The sequence below is a fragment of the Crinia signifera genome, chromosome 3, assembly GCF_055691185.1.
Source record: "Crinia signifera chromosome 3, ASM5569118v1, whole genome shotgun sequence".
Classification (NCBI taxonomy): Eukaryota; Metazoa; Chordata; class Amphibia; order Anura; family Myobatrachidae; genus Crinia; species Crinia signifera.
In genome coordinates, this window is record NC_139219.1 from 16,465,149 (window position 1) to 16,483,964 (window position 18,816).

Below are 18,816 nucleotides of genomic sequence, written 5' to 3' on the forward strand. Positions count from 1 at the left end.
CAAAGTCCATATAAAAAGTTCTCTTTTTATCTCCAGCACAGGTATATGTGAAGAAAATAAAAATAGAGGGAACACAATGTGTAAATCTGTTTCTTGAACCACAAAAAATATATATAGATGGGGTTTCTTTAAGGACACTTCATATCCCTTTTTTTTTCTCTCCAGTGATGTTATAGTCTTTAAGGTTCACCACGTGTTCTCTGGTCTGTGTAAAAGCTGACGTACATGTATGCTTACATATATCTGGAGCTTTCAACACACATCAGGGTATCTTTTTAGTAGGTATTCTTACTTGTATGCTTACTTTAAGCTAAGTATGGATCCTCACATCAGGGTATCTTTGACCATGGACACGTCTCCAAAGGATTTTTCACGTAGTTTTTCAAAGATTGATAAAGACCTGAGGGTCGAAACGCGTTGGTGCGGTGCTGCTGTTTTTAAGGTATATCCAGTTTATGTTCTTTGTAATAGACCTAAGGTATTGGTGAGCCGTCCCGGGCATAACATCTTTTTGTGACTCCCTAACCTGGGCCTTAGAACAATCCATAATCACTGGTATACATTTTAAGATATTGGAAACCATTTTTAAAATTTGTATAATTTGACCCTCGTTTGTTATAATAAAACTACGTGAAAAATCCTTTGGAGACGTGTCCATGGTCAAAGATACCCTGATGTGAGGATCCATACTTAGCTTAAAGTAAGCATACAAGTAAGAATACCTACTAAAAAGATACCCTGATGTGTGTTGAAAGCTCCAGATATATGTAAGCATACATGTACGTCAGCTTTTACACAGACCAGAGAACACGTGGTGAACCTTAAAGACTATAACATCACTGGAGAGAAAAAAAAAGGGATATGAAGTGTCCTTAAAGAAACCCCATCTATATATATTTTTTGTGGTTCAAGAAACAGATTTACACATTGTGTTCCCTCTATTTTTATTTTCTTCACATATACCTGTGCTGGAGATAAAAAGAGAACTTTTTATATGGACTTTGAACAACAAATCCTAACAGTGGGCGCTTTTCCTGTCTTTTGTATTTTACCATATTTTCACTTGGAATGTTGAATGTCTAGCAGCCAAAAATAAATCATTGCCCATCCCTTGGGTTACCCATCATGCTTTTCTCCCAACATCTCACCAGAATTCTCCATCCTCCATCTTCAGCTGCAGGTCTTCCCGCTCAGAAGGGTCAACCTCATTCCATTCAGTGGAGCTGTAGATTAGTTATTGGATAATTAGTTTTTACATATAAGACTGTGCACCAGCAAACACCTCCACCACCTCATCATCTCACCGGTTCCGTTCACAACAATCTCACCATGGAACTGTAGACATTTCCCAGTCACTTCCCCAGAGTAACATACAACTTCCCTTTGAATCAGTGTCACCTATGGGTTTACGGACATGGCCACATTACTATGACTTCTGACCGAGAATAGTCCCCTTTGCCCATGGTGTACAGGCAGACAGCTTTAATAAATAGCCCACAAAACTGGGTCCAGTGATGAAGAAATATTCTCACTTATCACTCCAGGCTCCGGTCCATTCCACCTGCCCCCAAGGATTGCGAATACGAATGAGCTTTTCTGGTCGACCCCGGTAATTCACCTGTGACAAAGGATGGCAGAGAAAATCAGAAGGGACTTCATGAATCATGCGTCTCCTGGAAGACCACTTAAAGAACCAACGTAGCAGTTCATTCAATTATCCAGTGCCTGAGGGACCCCCACATCGCACCCACCTCTTTGAGAGCAGTTACAGAATATGCATGGCCCTTAACCAGCTTCTTAAACGTCACAGCTTCCATGTCAAAGGAACTGGTTATCTGAAAGCATGGACAGAAGATATTCATTTTAGAGAGAGAAGAAATCAAACAAATCTCAACTGAAGCTCAAGAGACATCCTACTGGTCAAGCAACATCCCATTAAGAATTAAGAGACAGCCTATGACAGCTCAAGAGACAGCCTATGACAGCTCAAGAGAGGTCCTATATATATTATAATTCCGGACTGTTAACTTGGCCCCACACAGGCAGAACCTGGATGACCAAAATGAACAAGACCATCCAACTCCATTGAAACGAAATCAGTGCAACTGGAAAAAAACCTCATAGAATGGTCATTTCCCAGCATTCCCAATAAGGGAATTATTAGTATTGGGAAATGTGGTCAGTTTTAGTGATCTTGTCCATTCGCCTGTCACATCCAGCATGCGGGCACCATAAGCCAACAGATCCCAATAACGCGGATGACGGAGGACAATAACTCTGGTATATACAACATTGTGACGTGTTATGAGGATTACATGTACATCTGTGAATACTTTTGATGCCTTTTCAAATTGGATGATATTAGATTCCTTTGTAGGCCATACGCTCAAATTATGTGTCTAGTGTCCATTTGTGTGTCTCTGAAACAATGCCATCTTTTAGCAGTGAGTGAAACTACATCTCTTTCGCTCAAACACAGAGGCAATAGCAAGGTAGCAGACTAGCTTTCGAAGCATTTGCTTCGAGCAGGCTTACTAGCAGCTAAATAAGTAACTAAAGCTTATATAGGATTTAGAGGTCATTTAAAATTTAGTACATCAATTGAGCAGCCCAGTAGCGACCCTCGTTGTAGCGCCCGGCCGATGATTTTGTCAAGGTCTCGGGGAGCCTTTTTCAGGTCATACATGGAGGCGACACCCCCAGTGAAGTCCTCGAACCCTTCGGTGGTACTGCCGCCGGAGAGGGCCTCATAGGAACCGTTCAGCCTGGAGGAGAGAACCAGAGATACCGTTATCCCATGCGTGCAGTCTTGTTCCACATACACAGGTGCAGGCATATTACACCTCCATCAGGTATACTGTATTTACATCACATAATCCAAACATCCACAGCAGCCTCCTAACCACATCTACGTGGTAAGAGACCTTGGTTACAGCTAGAGACAATAGGCGGAACCAGTCACTTAGGTGTAGAACCGCCCCGTTGTTTTTTTTCTCCATCTGAAGGTGTAAATTAGACAGATATGGATAAAACCTCATTGTGTAGTAATCAGTTCTTGTGCTCCTAATATTTATGTCGTTTATACGGATTTACAGGGTATTTATAAAATGACCTAAATGGATGCAGACGACTAAGTAAAAATGTTACCAGCATCCAATATTAGATTCATTTGCAACAGGACGGTGGACAATGAGCTCGTCTCAGTGACCGATCCCCTCCCAGCCCACGTGTAATGTAAAAGGCGGGATTGTGGTATTGGGGGTGTAAAAATGTGTTTTTAAATTTGGATTGTAATAAATTTATCTCGGCGTGTCTGGCTGTGTGTATGGGCGACCCACCCAAACACTGGCTGCAGGGAGCGGCATCGAATCTTGGGTGGGGGGGCAATTCAAATGCCCACCCAACTGTGACATCTGCACAGACATATAAGGCCAGATTCAAATGTTTATCGCACTGTCAGCCACAAGAGGGCGCCCAACAGAGCTATTTCAATGTAGCTCCGTTCAGGTGCGTATGGCTGCCGGCACCAACATTTCAGCTGAAATGCACAAAAAAAAAAAAACACCCGTTTTGGCGTGTAAATGGGACTTTTTGTGTTGCGCCCATTTTTTAGTTGGCTTTAGCCGCTATGGGCACCTAAACCCGACCTTAAAGGGAGCGATCAGTGCAATAATAATCATCATCAATTGAATATCGTCCTGCAATCTAGTTAGACAATTGAATCTGGCCCATAGAGTGGCCAACTGGCAAGCTTGTATGGTAACAGGCTGTGGGCATGAAGGGCAGTAGGGGGATAGGTCTGTGCAGTGTGTACCTTACCTGAACCCATGTACATCCCAGAGGGACAAGTGATAAAATGGAGAGAGATAATGTACCAACCAGCACCTGTCATTTTGCAAACACGGCCTTTATCATAACAGGGGCTGGGTACTTTATCTCTCTCCACTTCATCACTTTTAAAAGCTTCGTGCATCTGTCCTAAGTTCAGCTGCTCAGTGTAACCCCCTTGGCATACTCACTTGGCATAGGCCTTCTCCAGCAGGGCGCTCCAGAACTCCGAGCACTCGGCAGAGTGTACAAACACCAACTCTCCGTCCTTCACCGGCAGGCGGTCGTCTATCACCACATCCACCCACTCTCCAAACTGCCAGATCTAGGGATGGGGTGACAAGAGGGGGCACAGACGTGAGGGAGCGGAGCAGGAGGAACACTCACCCATGAGAACGGTCTACATTGTAGGACTATAACCCCGAACCCTCTCTATGATGGCTGTACCGGCAGTCATGTGGCCGTAGCTGGATCTTTAATTATCAGGTGCATGGCAGCGGAATCAGGAGTTACTGTATATATTATATATGTCCAAGATATTGATGGTGTAATATATATTTGCTATTGTAATAAACCATCTCACAGGATGCCGCCATCATACCTGGAAATGGAAAATCCCCGCGTATTCATCCTGGAAGCTCTGCCCATGTGGAACAACGCGGTGTAGGAGCTCCTCATTCAGCGTCAGAGAACCGATCGCAGCCAGCAGCCAACAGTCACCTTCATAGGAATAGAAAGAGGGTCAATACTGAGGGAAACCAGGCTAAATACACAGTGTGGGATTGGGTTCACCCGCTGCCCTGCTTTGGTGCCACCTGTTCTATCCGCATGCCCTAGAGGGGGCTACTGTGTGCAGGACATAGAAGACATGGAAGTCATTGAAGTACGGAACTGGGTCTGATTTTTTTTTTTTGGGGGGGGGGGGGAGGTGACGCTGGGGTGGGGTGGAGAGATTGTGGGCTAAAAACAGTCACAGTTCAAAGTCAAAGAAAAACGGTCACATGTCAAAGTGAAAGCACACTGCAGGGTCATTTGCGGGGGCTTTTAACTAGTCATTTAATATACATACACTATAATATAATATCCAGTAAGCTACTACTGTCTCCTATAACTGAAGTTACATTTTTTATTAATTAAGTTTTTATCGTTTGTAGAAAAAAAAAAAACACACTTGGATGCTATGTACTAGTCTAGTGGATTCACTAGGGGGGGTGCGTGGGCGGGGGGAGGGTGACACCATGAGTTTCTACACCGGGTGACACCAACCCTAGAGGCGCCTCTGCTATGTACTTTCTGTCGTAACATCTCCCTAATCCTTTGTTCCCTACAGATTACTAAACAAACAATTATAATTTAAATTCCGCATTCCAATACAGAGCAGGAGCAACAATTACAGGGCAAAGAAGATGTGCGGGAGTGTCCGGCAGTGCAGGTGTTAAGGATTACCGGTAAATGCAGCTTCTATAACTAGCAGCTGTCACTGAGACATTACATCCCCCCCACCACCACCACCACACACACACACACACACACGTACTGTACATACAAACCTAGAGGCATATACAACCCAGACAAAGCTGTGAGCACAGGGTAACCAGGCTGATTGTGACAATTTCAGTGTCCCCTATTGTTCTGTTTCCCAAGTGCAGCAACCTGGGCTGCCAGCAGGTATAAACCAGGAGCAGAACATTGGGCCTTATTCTAGTTCACTCTTCGAGGCAAATTCTTTCTCAGATGGACAAAACCATGTGCACTGCAGGGGGGCAGATGTAACGGGGGCAGATGTAACAGGTGCAGATAGAATTCGATTTTGGTGAGTTATTTTGTTTCTGTGCAGGGAAAATACTGACTGCTTTATTTTTACACTGCAATATAGCACTATAGATCTCACTTTGAAGAAAAACCCCACCCAAATCTAAAGGCCCCCATACATTAGTCCGACTTGTCCTAGGGACAAGTTGGACCTGATTTCCCCTGCAGCTCCCCGGGAGGGGGAAGCACGATTAGGCAATTGATGTGCCAAGGTTTGCATATGATAAATCGCATGGTTTTATCATATGCAGTCCCCGGGGAGCTGCAGGAGGAGGGAGCCGTGCAAGGGACGGCAGCGGGATGCCGGCTTATTGAGAGCCGAGCAGGGAGAGGCTACATAGGGACCCGGGCAGGAGGAAGCTGTGTTGCGGTGGGGTGACAGCGGGAGGCGAGCAGGGAGACCTTGATGACATGATGCTGGCTGCAGGGCAGCACCGCAGCGGCGGGAGCCGGGAGGAACAGATAACTTGGAAAAAAACGCCCATAGAGATGACTAGCAAGCCATTGATTGGCTGAGACCTCTCTCAGCCAATCGCTGATTGGCTGAGAGAGGTCTCAGCCAATCAATGGCTTGCTAGTCATCTCTATGGGCGTGTTTTTATTTTTTTTAAGTTATCTGTTTCTCCCGGCTTCCGCCGCTGCGGTGCTGCCCGGCAGCCAGCGTCATGTCATCAAGTTCTCCCTGCTCGCTCTCCCGCTGTCACCCCACCGCAACACAGCTTCCTCCAGCCCGGCTCCCTATGCAGCCTCCCCCTGCTCGGCTCTCTATAGCCGGCATCCCCCGCCCGCTGCTGTCCCCCGCACGGCTCCGGGGCTGGGCTGCACATAAGATTTGGCAAATCTTATGTGCAGCCCGTCCGACCTCCCGACCCCTATCCGATGCGCACGGGACCGCGCATCGGATCGGAGGGGATGTCTACAAGTGCGATTTGGGCCGATTTCACTGCCCGATTCATCCGAATCGGGTGAAATCGTTCCCATATCGCATAGTGTATGGGGGCCTTAACTCTCTCTGCACATGTTATATCTGCCCCACCTGCAGTGCAGCATTGTTTTGTCCATTTGAGAAGGAATTTGCCTCTAAGCGTGAACTATAATAAGGCATATTGTGCTGGGTGCAGATAGGCCTAGTTGTGTCGTCTTGTGTTACTCGGCCTGGAGCGCTTCACTTACATTCCATTTTTGCTTAAGTGATTCATAAAACACATAAGATTTCTCCGCATAATTATCTTATACATTTATTTTGAGACCATGTTGTTTTATTTAGCTAATTACACATCAGGTTTTGGGATCAATTCTCCTTTTTAGTGGCAGAAAATTCTCCTCCTCTGATAAAGTGAGATTGAGGAGATACTTAGGGGTAAATGTACTTAGATGGGAGTTATATTGGAGATGGGATGTTGCCCATAGTAACCATTTCAATTCAACTTCTTATTTACCCCTTATGGGGCCTACACACATAGCGAGTGTGCTGACTGATCTGGACTATGCTGGATCACTCAGCACACAGCGCTGCTCAGCACACACACACAGTGCTGCTCAGCACACACACACAGCGCTGCTCAGCACACACACACAGCGATGTGTAGCTCTGTGTGCTGAGCGAGCTGCCAGTGTTCTCTGGTGAGAGAAAACTGACGATGACGATATTTATGGTCCCTGCTCATTCTTTATTCTACCGGCGATAGCGCTGCGCGGGGTCGCTGGCCCCTACACAGGATGTAGGGTCATTTTCTAAGCAATCTGGTCAGATCGCTTAGAAAATGGCTACAAAAACTATTCGTGCGTAGGACTCATTAGAACAGGGTTGCCTCCCCTCCCGGAATGGCCGGGAGGGTCGCGAAAATTGGGTCCCCTCCCGGCCCCCCGGAAAGGTGGGCAACCCTTCCGGATTCTGGGCCCCCCGACTGCGGCGTTTAAATGACCTTTTCTGCAGATCTCCGGTGAGGGGGCGGGGCTAAAGTGTCGTCATTGGGTTGTTTAGCCCCGCCTCCTCTGCGGAGATCGGCAAATTAAGGCACTTTCCTTCAGGGGGTGGGGTTTAATGATGTCACGTTTAAGCCCCGTCCCCCGAACTCAAAAGTCGGCAACCCTGCATTAGAATAGTGTTTAGGAAACAGCGCCACCATGTGGCCACCAATTATCTGTCTGTGATCCGAATGAGCGACGGGTACACCAGATACAGATGGAGCCAGTGCAGCATATCCATAGCGCTGGTGGAGGCTGGCAGGGGGCGCGGATAGGGACACGTGATGGCTCACTCGCTTATGCGCGCCACTCAGCAAGGCGGCATGGAGTGGGTGCTTCCCTGCCCATCTCCGCGTCAGGGAGACAGGCAAGTAGCTGGCAGCAGGTGGGGGAGATGGGCAGCAAGCAGTATACAGCGGCAGGGCTTCCGACAAAGTGGGGCACGCTTGCATCTAGTGCGTGGCCGCCCAATTCTGTCGGGCTCTGGCGGAGGGGGGTGATGGCGCATGGTGATAGAATCTTTCCCTATAGATATATTATTCTTCACGAATCATATACTGATAATATGTGACCGATATACATCACCGGCTGACCAGACTTACCTAGCGCTCCCTGGCAGATGTCTGTTCTGGTCGCACCACCAACAATGAACTGCGGATCCCCAGCTATTTCCTGAGGAGGAGAACACAGGTAAATATCACACACAGGGAAATTAAATATTACAGTTATATCAACCCCTGACACAGGGCAGAGGAAATAGACATTGTGGTTATTTATCTCATGAGACTCCGAGCGCCAACTGGACTACAGTGAATGTGCCTACGATAAAGAGCAGGGCGAGGGTGCAACACTGGCAACAGAGGAATAATTGGGGTCCACCTACAAGTGGCTGCAATTTATCTCAGCAAATTCTGCCATGCTGCTGCGGGGCGCACCCCAATACCTGATTCTCTACAATGAGATGGTCCAGTGGCGGATTCTGGGGGGGGGGGGGCACCAGGGCACGTGCCTCCCTCTTATTTCTTTCCAATGAGCCCAGCACTGCGTCGCTAGCCTCTGGAACCGGAGATACCTCCAGGCAAACCTAGAACATTTTTCCCATAGGATAACATGGGACCCGCTAATTTCGCCCCCTACCCGGTTCCTCCCCCGGCATCACAAAAGCTTGTGGTTGATCTTATTCAAACCCAAATCACCAGGCCTTCAATAGGATACCATAGGAGTCATTTTTTTCCGGATCTAGTGCGGGTAAACCAGTATTTTTATTTCTGAAATGGCTGTTCATGTTCTCTGTGGGCAGATTTCTCTGGAACCAAACGGCCCAGTTGAACGGGACCAGTATCTGTCGTAGCTCACTCGAAACTTCTTTAATATGATACTGGTCTCATGTAAAATGGGTCAATTGGTTCCGAAGATATAGCCGGTTAAACGATAGAGCCGGTTATAAGGGGGTTTTTCTCTCCCCCCTGACACCAAAAAATGCAGGGACTAGGCTGGTGTGAAAGGGGCCAACTGCTTGATCCAGGGACCATATTCCTGGGTACGTCCCTGCATTTTCTGGTGTGAAAGGGGTATTATTTTAAATAGCCGGGATCTGCAGTGCTCTGAATACAGCCAGGCAGCCCCCCGCTCTCTGCCCGGCTGTCACTTCTGCCCGGCGGCGGGTTTTCCCCAGTCTCCACAAGCATGTAATCCCACATGGCAAGGAACATGTAATCCCACATGGAAATGAGCATTTAGGTAAGCAGCACTTCTATAGCATAATATTTGGCATAATACGTAATGGACATTATGGTGTGTGGCTTAATGTGTAACAGGCACTACGGTGTAAATTTTTTGGCACGCAATGTCCCTGTTTATTATGCATATTGTGAACTTTGGCTCACTCCGTGTAACATTATGTAAATTTTGGCTCAATCCGTGTGACATCATGTGTAAGGGGCAAGTATAATGGGGTCTGCGATTTTGTTACATAATGTGCAGAAGTGGTATATGCATACTTGCCTACCTGACCCTCTCCATGAGGGAGAAAATGCTCTGTTCCTGGACTTCCCTGGTAATGTATGATTGCCATCACCTGTGGGGAGCTAGGTAATTGATAAGAAAGGTGTCACCACAGGTGATGGCAATCCTACATTACCAGGGAAGTCCAGGAGCAGAGCATTGTCTCCCTGAAGGAGAGGGTCAGGTAGGCAAGTATGGGTATATGGTGTGGTGCACTACACTCAAGGACATGCCCCCTTTTTAGTGGCCACACCCCTTTTGAGCCGACACATCCTTTTTTTTCCGAAGGTGTGCGCAGAACTACATCCCTCACTTTTGATGCCAAGGTGGGCCTGCCAGGGCCTATTTTTAATCCCATTTCCACCCTCTCTCTGTTCACCTCCTTTCTCTCGCCGCTCTCTGAGCGGGCACACTGCACTGGCACCAATAACACCCAACCTCCCAAACCCTCTCCTATCATGGTGCCCTCCCTGTCATTTTCTCCTGGATCCACCCCTGAGCAGGACTGACTGGACCCTTTATATGATGAGGGGTTTATAAGCCTTCTAGCCACATCAGAGACAATGTGTGGGTGACACTTACGGATGGCCGCTTCCACCGCACCCCTTGCACTTTGCTGGAGCCAGGACCTAGCTCCTTAAATCCTATGGAGGAAAGGGCAGCTGGGAAGTGGGGATCCTCGAACAGGGTCCCGTTCTCCAGGCAGGACTGGCGAAGAGTCTCATAGTCCTGGTTCAGGTATTTCACAGCACACTCGTGGGATCCCACTCCAGATGCCTTCAGCCGATCGATCTTCAGCTTAGACGCTATGCCACCGAAAGGCATCATCTTACCACCTGGAAGAGAGGAGAGGATACAGTGAGTAAGAGATCAGGGGGGCTGTGGAAGGTAGGAGGGGGCAGATATAATTCATTATCCACCATCACATACATATAATAGACTATACAGTATGTGTTATTATGAGTCAATTTACCAAATGACCTAATAAATACAGAATAGAAAGAGGATTGGGGAGTAAATGGTTCATCTATTACCTTGATGAAAACATATAGAACTACATACAGCCTAATATCATTACGTAAAGGTTCCGGTTGGTTCCTGCGCACTGTTCCCAGTTGTTCAGGACTAGCTGCTCCACTCGCCGGGAGACCGATCCGGTTGGTTATTGCAGTTTAGGGTATATTTGGTGTAGCGCTCCGCCCTTTAGTGTTGAGTGTCGACGGTGTATAATGATGAGGAGAATGGTGTAATTCCGGTGGCCCAGCACCCCTAACCCGGACCCCTACTCGAGCAACCCCACCTCTGGAATCCCCACACCTGGAGATACCACCAACAGGACCCCGACCCGCCCCCACCCCCCATCCACCCGGCACCCAGGCACCACACCCGGTGTGCACCCCTTTGCCCCACATTGCCCACCAGTGACAATTTGTGTATGTCATTACCATCAGCGGAATATTGCACTATTGTTATTTTAAACCAGTGTTATTTGCATTTGTATTTATGCTTGCACCTCTATACTAAAAACTTTTGAATTACACCATTCTCCTTATCATTATACACCGTCGACACTCCAAACTAAAGGGCAGAGCGCTACACCAAATATACCCTAAATTCTAATATCATTACTGCTGTAATATCATGCAACAACTGCGTCAGGGAACACCCGCAAATATTAGGGATCCCCAAATCCTTCCGGTACGCTTCCATCCTACCGCCAATGTGCCGGCACGCTTCCATCCTACTACCAATATACCGGCATGCTTCCATCCTACCGCCAATGTGTCGGCACGCTTCCATCCTACTACTAATGTGCCGGCACGCTTCCATTCTACTACCAATGTGCCGGCACGCTTCCATCCTACTACCAATGTACCGGCATGCTTCCATCCTACCACCAATGTGCCGGCACGCTTCCATCCTACTACCAATGTACTGGCATGCTTCCATCCTACCGGCATGCTTCCATCCTACCGCCAATGTACCGGCATGCTTCCATCCTACCGCCAATGTACCGGCACGCTTCCATCCTACCGCCAATGTGCCGGCACGCTTCCATCCTACCGCCAATGTGCCGGCACGCTTCCATCCTACCGCCAATGTGCCGGCACGCTTCCATCCTACCGCCAATGTGCCGGCACGCTTCTATCCTAACGCCAATGTGCCGGCACGCTTCCATCCTAATACCAATGTGCTGGCATGCTTCCATCCTACCGCCAATGCGCCGGCACGCTTCCATCCTACTACCAATGCGCCGGCACGCTTCCATCTTACTACCAATGTGCCGGCACGCTTCCATCCAACTACCAATGTGCCGACACGCTTTCATCCTACCGCCAATGTGCCGGCACGCTTCCATCCTACCGCCATACTTCCATCCTACTGCCAATGTACCGGCATGCTTCCATACTACTGCCATACTTCCATCCTACCGCCAATGTACTGGCATGCTTCCATCCTACTGCCACTGTACTGCTTCCTTTATGGATTTATGCTACTTCCATTGTACTGCTTCCTTTACGCATCTATGCTACTGCAACTGTACTGCTTCTTTTATGCTTCTGTTTCCTTTATAATACCGCCATTTCACTACTTCCTTTATGCATATATACTACTGTCATTGTACTGCTTCCTTTATACTACCGTCATTTCACTACTTCCTTTATGCATATTTACTACTGCCACTGTACTGCTTCCTTTATGGATTTATGCTACTTCCATTGTACTGCTTCCTTTATGCATCTATGCTACTGCAACTGTACTGCTTCTTTTATGCTTCTGTTTCCTTTATACTATCGCCATTTCACTACTTCCTTTATGCATATATACTACTGTCATTGTACTGCTTCCTTTATGCATCCATACTACTGCCATTGTACTGCATCCTTTGTATCTATGCTACTGCACTGCTTCCTTTATGCATCTATACTGACATTGTACTGCTTCCTTTATTCTTCTATGCTACTGCCACTGTACCGCTTCCTTTATTCATCTATGCTACTGCCATTGTACTGCTTCCTTTGTATCTATGCTACTGCGATTGCACTGTTTCCTTTATGCATCTATACCACTGCCATTGTACAAGTTCCTTTACGCTTTCTATAATACTGCAACTTTACTGCTTCCTTTATACTACTGCCATTCTACTGCTTCCTTTATGCATCTATACTACTGCCATTGTACTGCTTCCTTTATGCATCTATACCACTGCCATCTTACTAGTTCCTTTACACTTTCTATACTACTGCAACTGTACTGCTTCCTTTATGCATCTATGCTACTGTCATTGTACTGCTTCCTTTATGCATCTATACTACTGTCATTGTATGGCTTCCTTTACGCATATATACTAGTCATTGTACTGCTTCCTTTATGCATCTATACTACTGTCATTGTACAGCTTCCTTTATGCTTCTATACTACAACCATTGCACTGCTTCCTTTAGGCTTCTATACTACTGCCATTGCACTGCTTCCTTTATGCATCTATACTACTGTCATTGTACTTCTTCCTTTATGTATCTATACTACTGTCATTGTACTGCTTCCTGTATGATTCTATACTACTGTCATTGTACGGCTTCCTTTATGCTTCTATACTACTGTCATTATACTGCTTCCTTTATGCATCTATACTACTGTCATTGTACTGCTTCCTTTATGCCTCTATACTACTGCCATTGTACTGCTTCCTTGATGCATCTATACTACTGTCATTATACTGCTTCCTTTATGCATCTATACCACTGCCATCTTACTAGTTCCTTTACACTTTCTATACTACTGCAACTGTACTGCTTCCTTTATGCATCTATGCTACTGCCATTGTACTGCTTCCTTTATGCATCTATACTACTGTCATTGTATGGCTTCCTTTACGCATATATACTAGTCATTGTACTGCTTCCTTTATGCATCTATACTACTGTCATTGTACAGCTTCCTTTATGCTTCTATACTACTGCCATTGCACTGCTTCCTTTATGCATCTATACTACAACCATTGCACTGCTTCCTTTAGGCTTCTATACTACTGCCATTGCACTGCTTCCTTTATGCATCTATACTACTGTCATTGTACTGCTTCCTGTATGATTCTATACTACTGTCATTGTACGGCTTCCTTTATGCTTCTATACTACTGTCATTATACTGCTTCCTTTATGCATCTATACTACTGTCATTGTACTGCTTCCTTTATGCTTCTATACTACTGTCATTATACTGCTTCCTTTATGCATCTATACCACTGCCATCTTACTAGTTCCTTTACACTTTCTATACTACTGCAACTGTACTGCTTCCTTTATGCATCTATGCTACTGCCATTGTACTGCTTCCTTTATGCATCTATACTACTGTCATTGTATGGCTTCCTTTACGCATATATACTAGTCATTGTACTGCTTCCTTTATGCATCTATACTACTGTCATTGTACAGCTTCCTTTATGCTTCTATACTACTGCCATTGCACTGCTTCCTTTATGCATCTATACTACAACCATTGCACTGCTTCCTTTAGGCTTCTATACTACTGCCATTGCACTGCTTCCTTTATGCATCTATACTACTGTCATTGTACTGCTTCCTTTATGCATCTATACTACTGCCATTGCACTGCTTCCTTTATGCATCTATACTACTGTCATTGTACTTCTTCCTTTATGTATCTATACTACTGTCATTGTACTGCTTCCTGTATGATTCTATACTACTGTCATTGTACTGCTTCCTTTATGCTTCTATACTACTGCCATTGCACTGCTTCCTTTAGGCTTCTATACTACTGCCATTGCACTGCTTCCTTTATGCATCTATACTACTGTCATTGTACTTCTTCCTTTATGTATCTATACTACTGTCATTGTACTGCTTCCTGTATGATTCTATACTACTGTCATTGTACGGCTTCCTTTATGCTTCTATACTACTGTCATTATACTGCTTCCTTTATGCATCTATACTACTGTCATTGTACTGCTTCCTTTATGCTTCTATACTACTGCCATTGTACTGCTTCCTTGATGCATCTATACTACTGTCATTATACTGCTTCCTTTATGCATCTATACCACTGCCATCTTACTAGTTCCTTTACACTTTCTATACTACTGCAACTGTACTGCTTCCTTTATGCATCTATGCTACTGTCATTGTACTGCTTCCTTTATGCATCTATACTACTGTCATTGTATGGCTTCCTTTACGCATATATACTAGTCATTGTACTGCTTCCTTTATGCATCTATACTACTGCCATTGCACTGCTTCCTTTATGCATCTATACTACAACCATTGCACTGCTTCCTTTAGTCTTCTATACTACTGCCATTGCACTGCTTCCTTTATGCATCTATACTACTGTCATTGTACTTCTTCCTTTATGTATCTATACTACTGTCATTGTACTGCTTCCTGTATGATTCTATACTACTGTCATTGTACAGCTTCCTTTATGCTTCTATACTACTGTCATTATACTGCTTCCTTTATGCATCTATACTACTGTCATTGTACTGCTTCCTTTATGCTTCTATACTACTGCCATTGTACTGCTTACTTGATGCATCTATACTACTGTCATTATACTGCTTCCTTTATGCATCTATACCACTGCCATCTTACTAGTTCCTTTACACTTTCTATACTACTGCAACTGTACTGCTTCCTTTATGCATCTATGCTACTGCCATTGTACTGCTTCCTTTATGCATCTATACTACTGTCATTGTATGGCTTCCTTTACGCATATATACTAGTCATTGTACTGCTTCCTTTATGCTTCTATACTACTGCCATTGCACTGCTTCCTTTATGCATCTATACTACAACCATTGCACTGCTTCCTTTAGGCTTCTATACTACTGTCATTGTACTGCTTCCTTTATGCATCTATACTACTGCCATTGCACTGCTTCCTTTATGCATCTATACTACTGTCATTGTACTTCTTCCTTTATGTATCTATACTACTGTCATTGTACTGCTTCCTGTATGATTCTATACTACTGTCATTGTACTGCTTCCTTTATGCTTCTATACTACTGCCATTGTACTGCTTCCTTTATAACGCTCTAGTGCTGCCATCGTAGCGTTTCCTTCTTACTCCTATAGTATTGCTATCGTACTGCTCTGTATCTCCCTACCATTATACGAAGCTTGTAATAAATCACGTGTATAAATCAGTATAGCTAGTACTTTATAGATTATAATATAGATAAACCTGTCTGTCAGACAGCACTTTACTATTCTACGCAGGGCCGGTGCAAGGTTTTTCCAGAACCCGAGGCAAAACTTTAGCTTTTGCATTAAGTACAATAAAGGTTGCCTCTCACAGTCATCCTTATATTTAGTAATAGTCAGACCCATGGCCGCCTCCAGATTATGGAGCCCCTAGGCAGCTACCTAAATGTACCTGATGGCAGCGCTGGCCCTTGTCCTATACCACTTCTGTAATATGCACCAACATGACCTGAGAAGATGGGCGACGCTCACCTAGGACAAGTGGACAGTAAACCTGTCAAATCAGTCCCTACAGGTTGTCGTCACGCAGGCAGTGATGCTTCCCGGGGGGTTCCCTGCAGGTTGCACAGTAATGCACAGACGCCACAGCCTCACCCCAGGCTTCTTCCCATAGCTGGGCCCTGAGTCAGCATTGGTCCTGAGCCAGCTCCTGTCACTACATGAGGAGGAATTGCTGTACAGGGGTCACATGGGTGTACACCCTCTTCCGGAACAGAAAAAAAAAGCTCAGGCTATCCCCACTGAACGGGATAATGTTATTGGACTGTAGTAAGATAAAACATTCATCTGTAATCCACTGAGTCCTTTCCACAGACTCCGCCAACACTATTCAATGTGCAGGGAATTCAGAGCTGAAACACCAACATGGTGCCTTTCCCTCCTCAGCGTGACAGGAGCTAATGGTGCTGATTCAGAAGTGACGCAGTATGCTACTGCACAATCCCTCATATTACACGCGTGTCCTACTGATAGGCCTAATCCATGTTTGTACATACATAGAAACATAGAATTTGACGGCAGATAAGAACCATTTGGCCCATCTAGTCTGCCCCTTTTTTTACCCTTCAGGTAAACTCAACCCTTTTTAATCCTTATTTCTTTAGCACAAGTGATGTTTTAGGCAATTGCGTATACATTCGCACCCTATACTCGAAAACGAGGATGATCGGGTCCGAGGGTAGGAATATGGCTACCTCTGTATGGCTGCTCAGTGCTCCCTATTGTCAGGACCCTGAGCAGCCAAACAGAGGCTCTGATTCATGTTCACTCAGAACAGGGGGTGAATTCGGCCCTGTTGAGAGATTTGGGGGCCTGCGCATGCACAAATGAGTATTTGCACATGTGCAGCAGACCCGGCAATGAACAGCTTCAGAGTCAGATGCACTAAGCTTCAAAAGTGATAAAATGGAGAGTGATAAACAGCCTGCCAATCATCTCCTGCCTGCCATGTCACAGACTGTGTTTGAGAAATGTCAACCAGGAGCTGATTGGCTGGCTGTTTATCACTCTCCATTTTATCACTTTTGAAGCTTAGTGCATCTGGCTCTCAGTGAGTTACACACTCGCCGGGCCATTTGCTGTGGGGAGGGAGGGTCCTGGGCATATGGGGCGGTGACAGTGCCGGACCATGGGAACGCCATTGGGCGTCCCCATGAAAACGCTGGGCATTCGCATGGGTACGCAGACGGGCCGATGCCTGCCGGGGGTTGGGCGACTGACATCACAGAACGTCTTGGTCGTAGCATCAATGAGAATGTGATAGGCATAGGCTTACATAGAAACATAGAATTTGACGGCAGATAAGAACCACTTGGCCCATCTAGTATGCCCCTTTTTTAAACATGTTACCTCAAACCATATTTGATCCTTATTTGAGGTAACATGTTTAAAAAAGGGGCTTGTTATAGATATACTGGGAAATGCAATTGCAGCCGCCCACTCACAGAATATTCTAATACTGATACAGAGGCCTGGAAGGGTCATTTCACATCATGTGTAAAGTGTGCGACATGGTGAATATAATATTACAGTATGCGGTGAATGTGCAGGTTTATACCACAGTGTAGTAAGTGAATAGTTACCACGCCCTGGTGTTATCGGAGTCTACTGTGAACAAAATGACGGGAGTGGAAAATGAATCAATGACGTGTTTATGTCAGTGAGAATGTCACCTGTATGTGTCAGTATAAGATGAGGGAGAGAATCCCCGTGTTATTCTTATCTCTTAAATGGCGGGCTGCCCAATAAGGATCGTTATTACTAATGATGTAAATATTTACACTTCCCTCCCACTCAGCCAGCTCGATCTACAGCCCTGGCAATGCTTATTCTCTGTGCCCAGATCTACTGCACCTAGATATTCAACAGTACTTTGACCCCATTCCTACTAGGTAAGCTCCGAGCTGCCAAATTGCCAGTCAAAATGATGCTAGGAAGGTGGTCCGGCACGCAAAGAAGGAACCTGAGAATAAAATGGCCCAGTCCGTAGATTAAACAAAAAACTTTTGCCCCCTTTAAGTATATAAGAGAAAGTAGCAAACTCAAATAATAATGCCCCATACACATTACCCGACAGTGTCATCACACGCTGAATGGTATCACCTACCAAACATGCAGGTTGTTTAGCTATATTGCCAAATTGACCTGCATGTTCCGTAGATCTGAATTATCGTTAACGAGATTAGCCGGAGTGTGCATGGATAAGGATATTGAGTGTGCACACTAGATGATATTGTGAGAACAATATCGCTCAGAAGTCCATGGGGGGGGTTACCCAGTGAGCAGTGGCAGAGATGACAATGCTGGACCAGGTAAGTATGGGTGAACGAATTGAAAGCTATACATTTCTGGGTTTGTGTCTCGTTATTTACACATTCTTTTTATAGGTGAACTACGAAACCCACCGGGCAACATTGTCCCCCATGTTGGGTCTTGTAGTTCTCCTGTAAAAAGCAATGTGTTTTAATCTATTTATTAATTACACACATCAGCCCGGCGCCCACTGTCCAGGGACAGCACCGGACTCCAGCCCTGGATGGGGGACCCCACTTTAATGGGGGGAGGGGGTTATAATTCCCCCAGGCATTCTGCCCAAGGTTGACCAGCCACTGTGCTTATGGTACGCCGGGGGGACCTTGGGCGGGATGTATCAACATACATCTCCGTCCTTCGCACGGCA

The 18,816-nt window shown here is 45.7% G+C and overlaps 1 protein-coding gene across 1 annotated transcript in view; it reads right to left on the reverse strand.

The window, feature by feature from the left end:
* The window catches only part of CAPN11 (calpain 11), a 44,171-nt gene that overhangs the window by 13,001 nt on the left and 12,354 nt on the right, over positions 1-18,816 (reverse strand). The window contains 8 exon segments of the mRNA XM_083175398.1: positions 1,149-1,223; positions 1,533-1,618; positions 1,752-1,835; positions 2,597-2,765; positions 4,020-4,153; positions 4,430-4,548; positions 8,211-8,280; positions 10,195-10,448. Of these exon segments, the coding sequence (XP_083031524.1) occupies positions 1,149-1,223; positions 1,533-1,618; positions 1,752-1,835; positions 2,597-2,765; positions 4,020-4,153; positions 4,430-4,548; positions 8,211-8,280; positions 10,195-10,448 (991 nt within the window).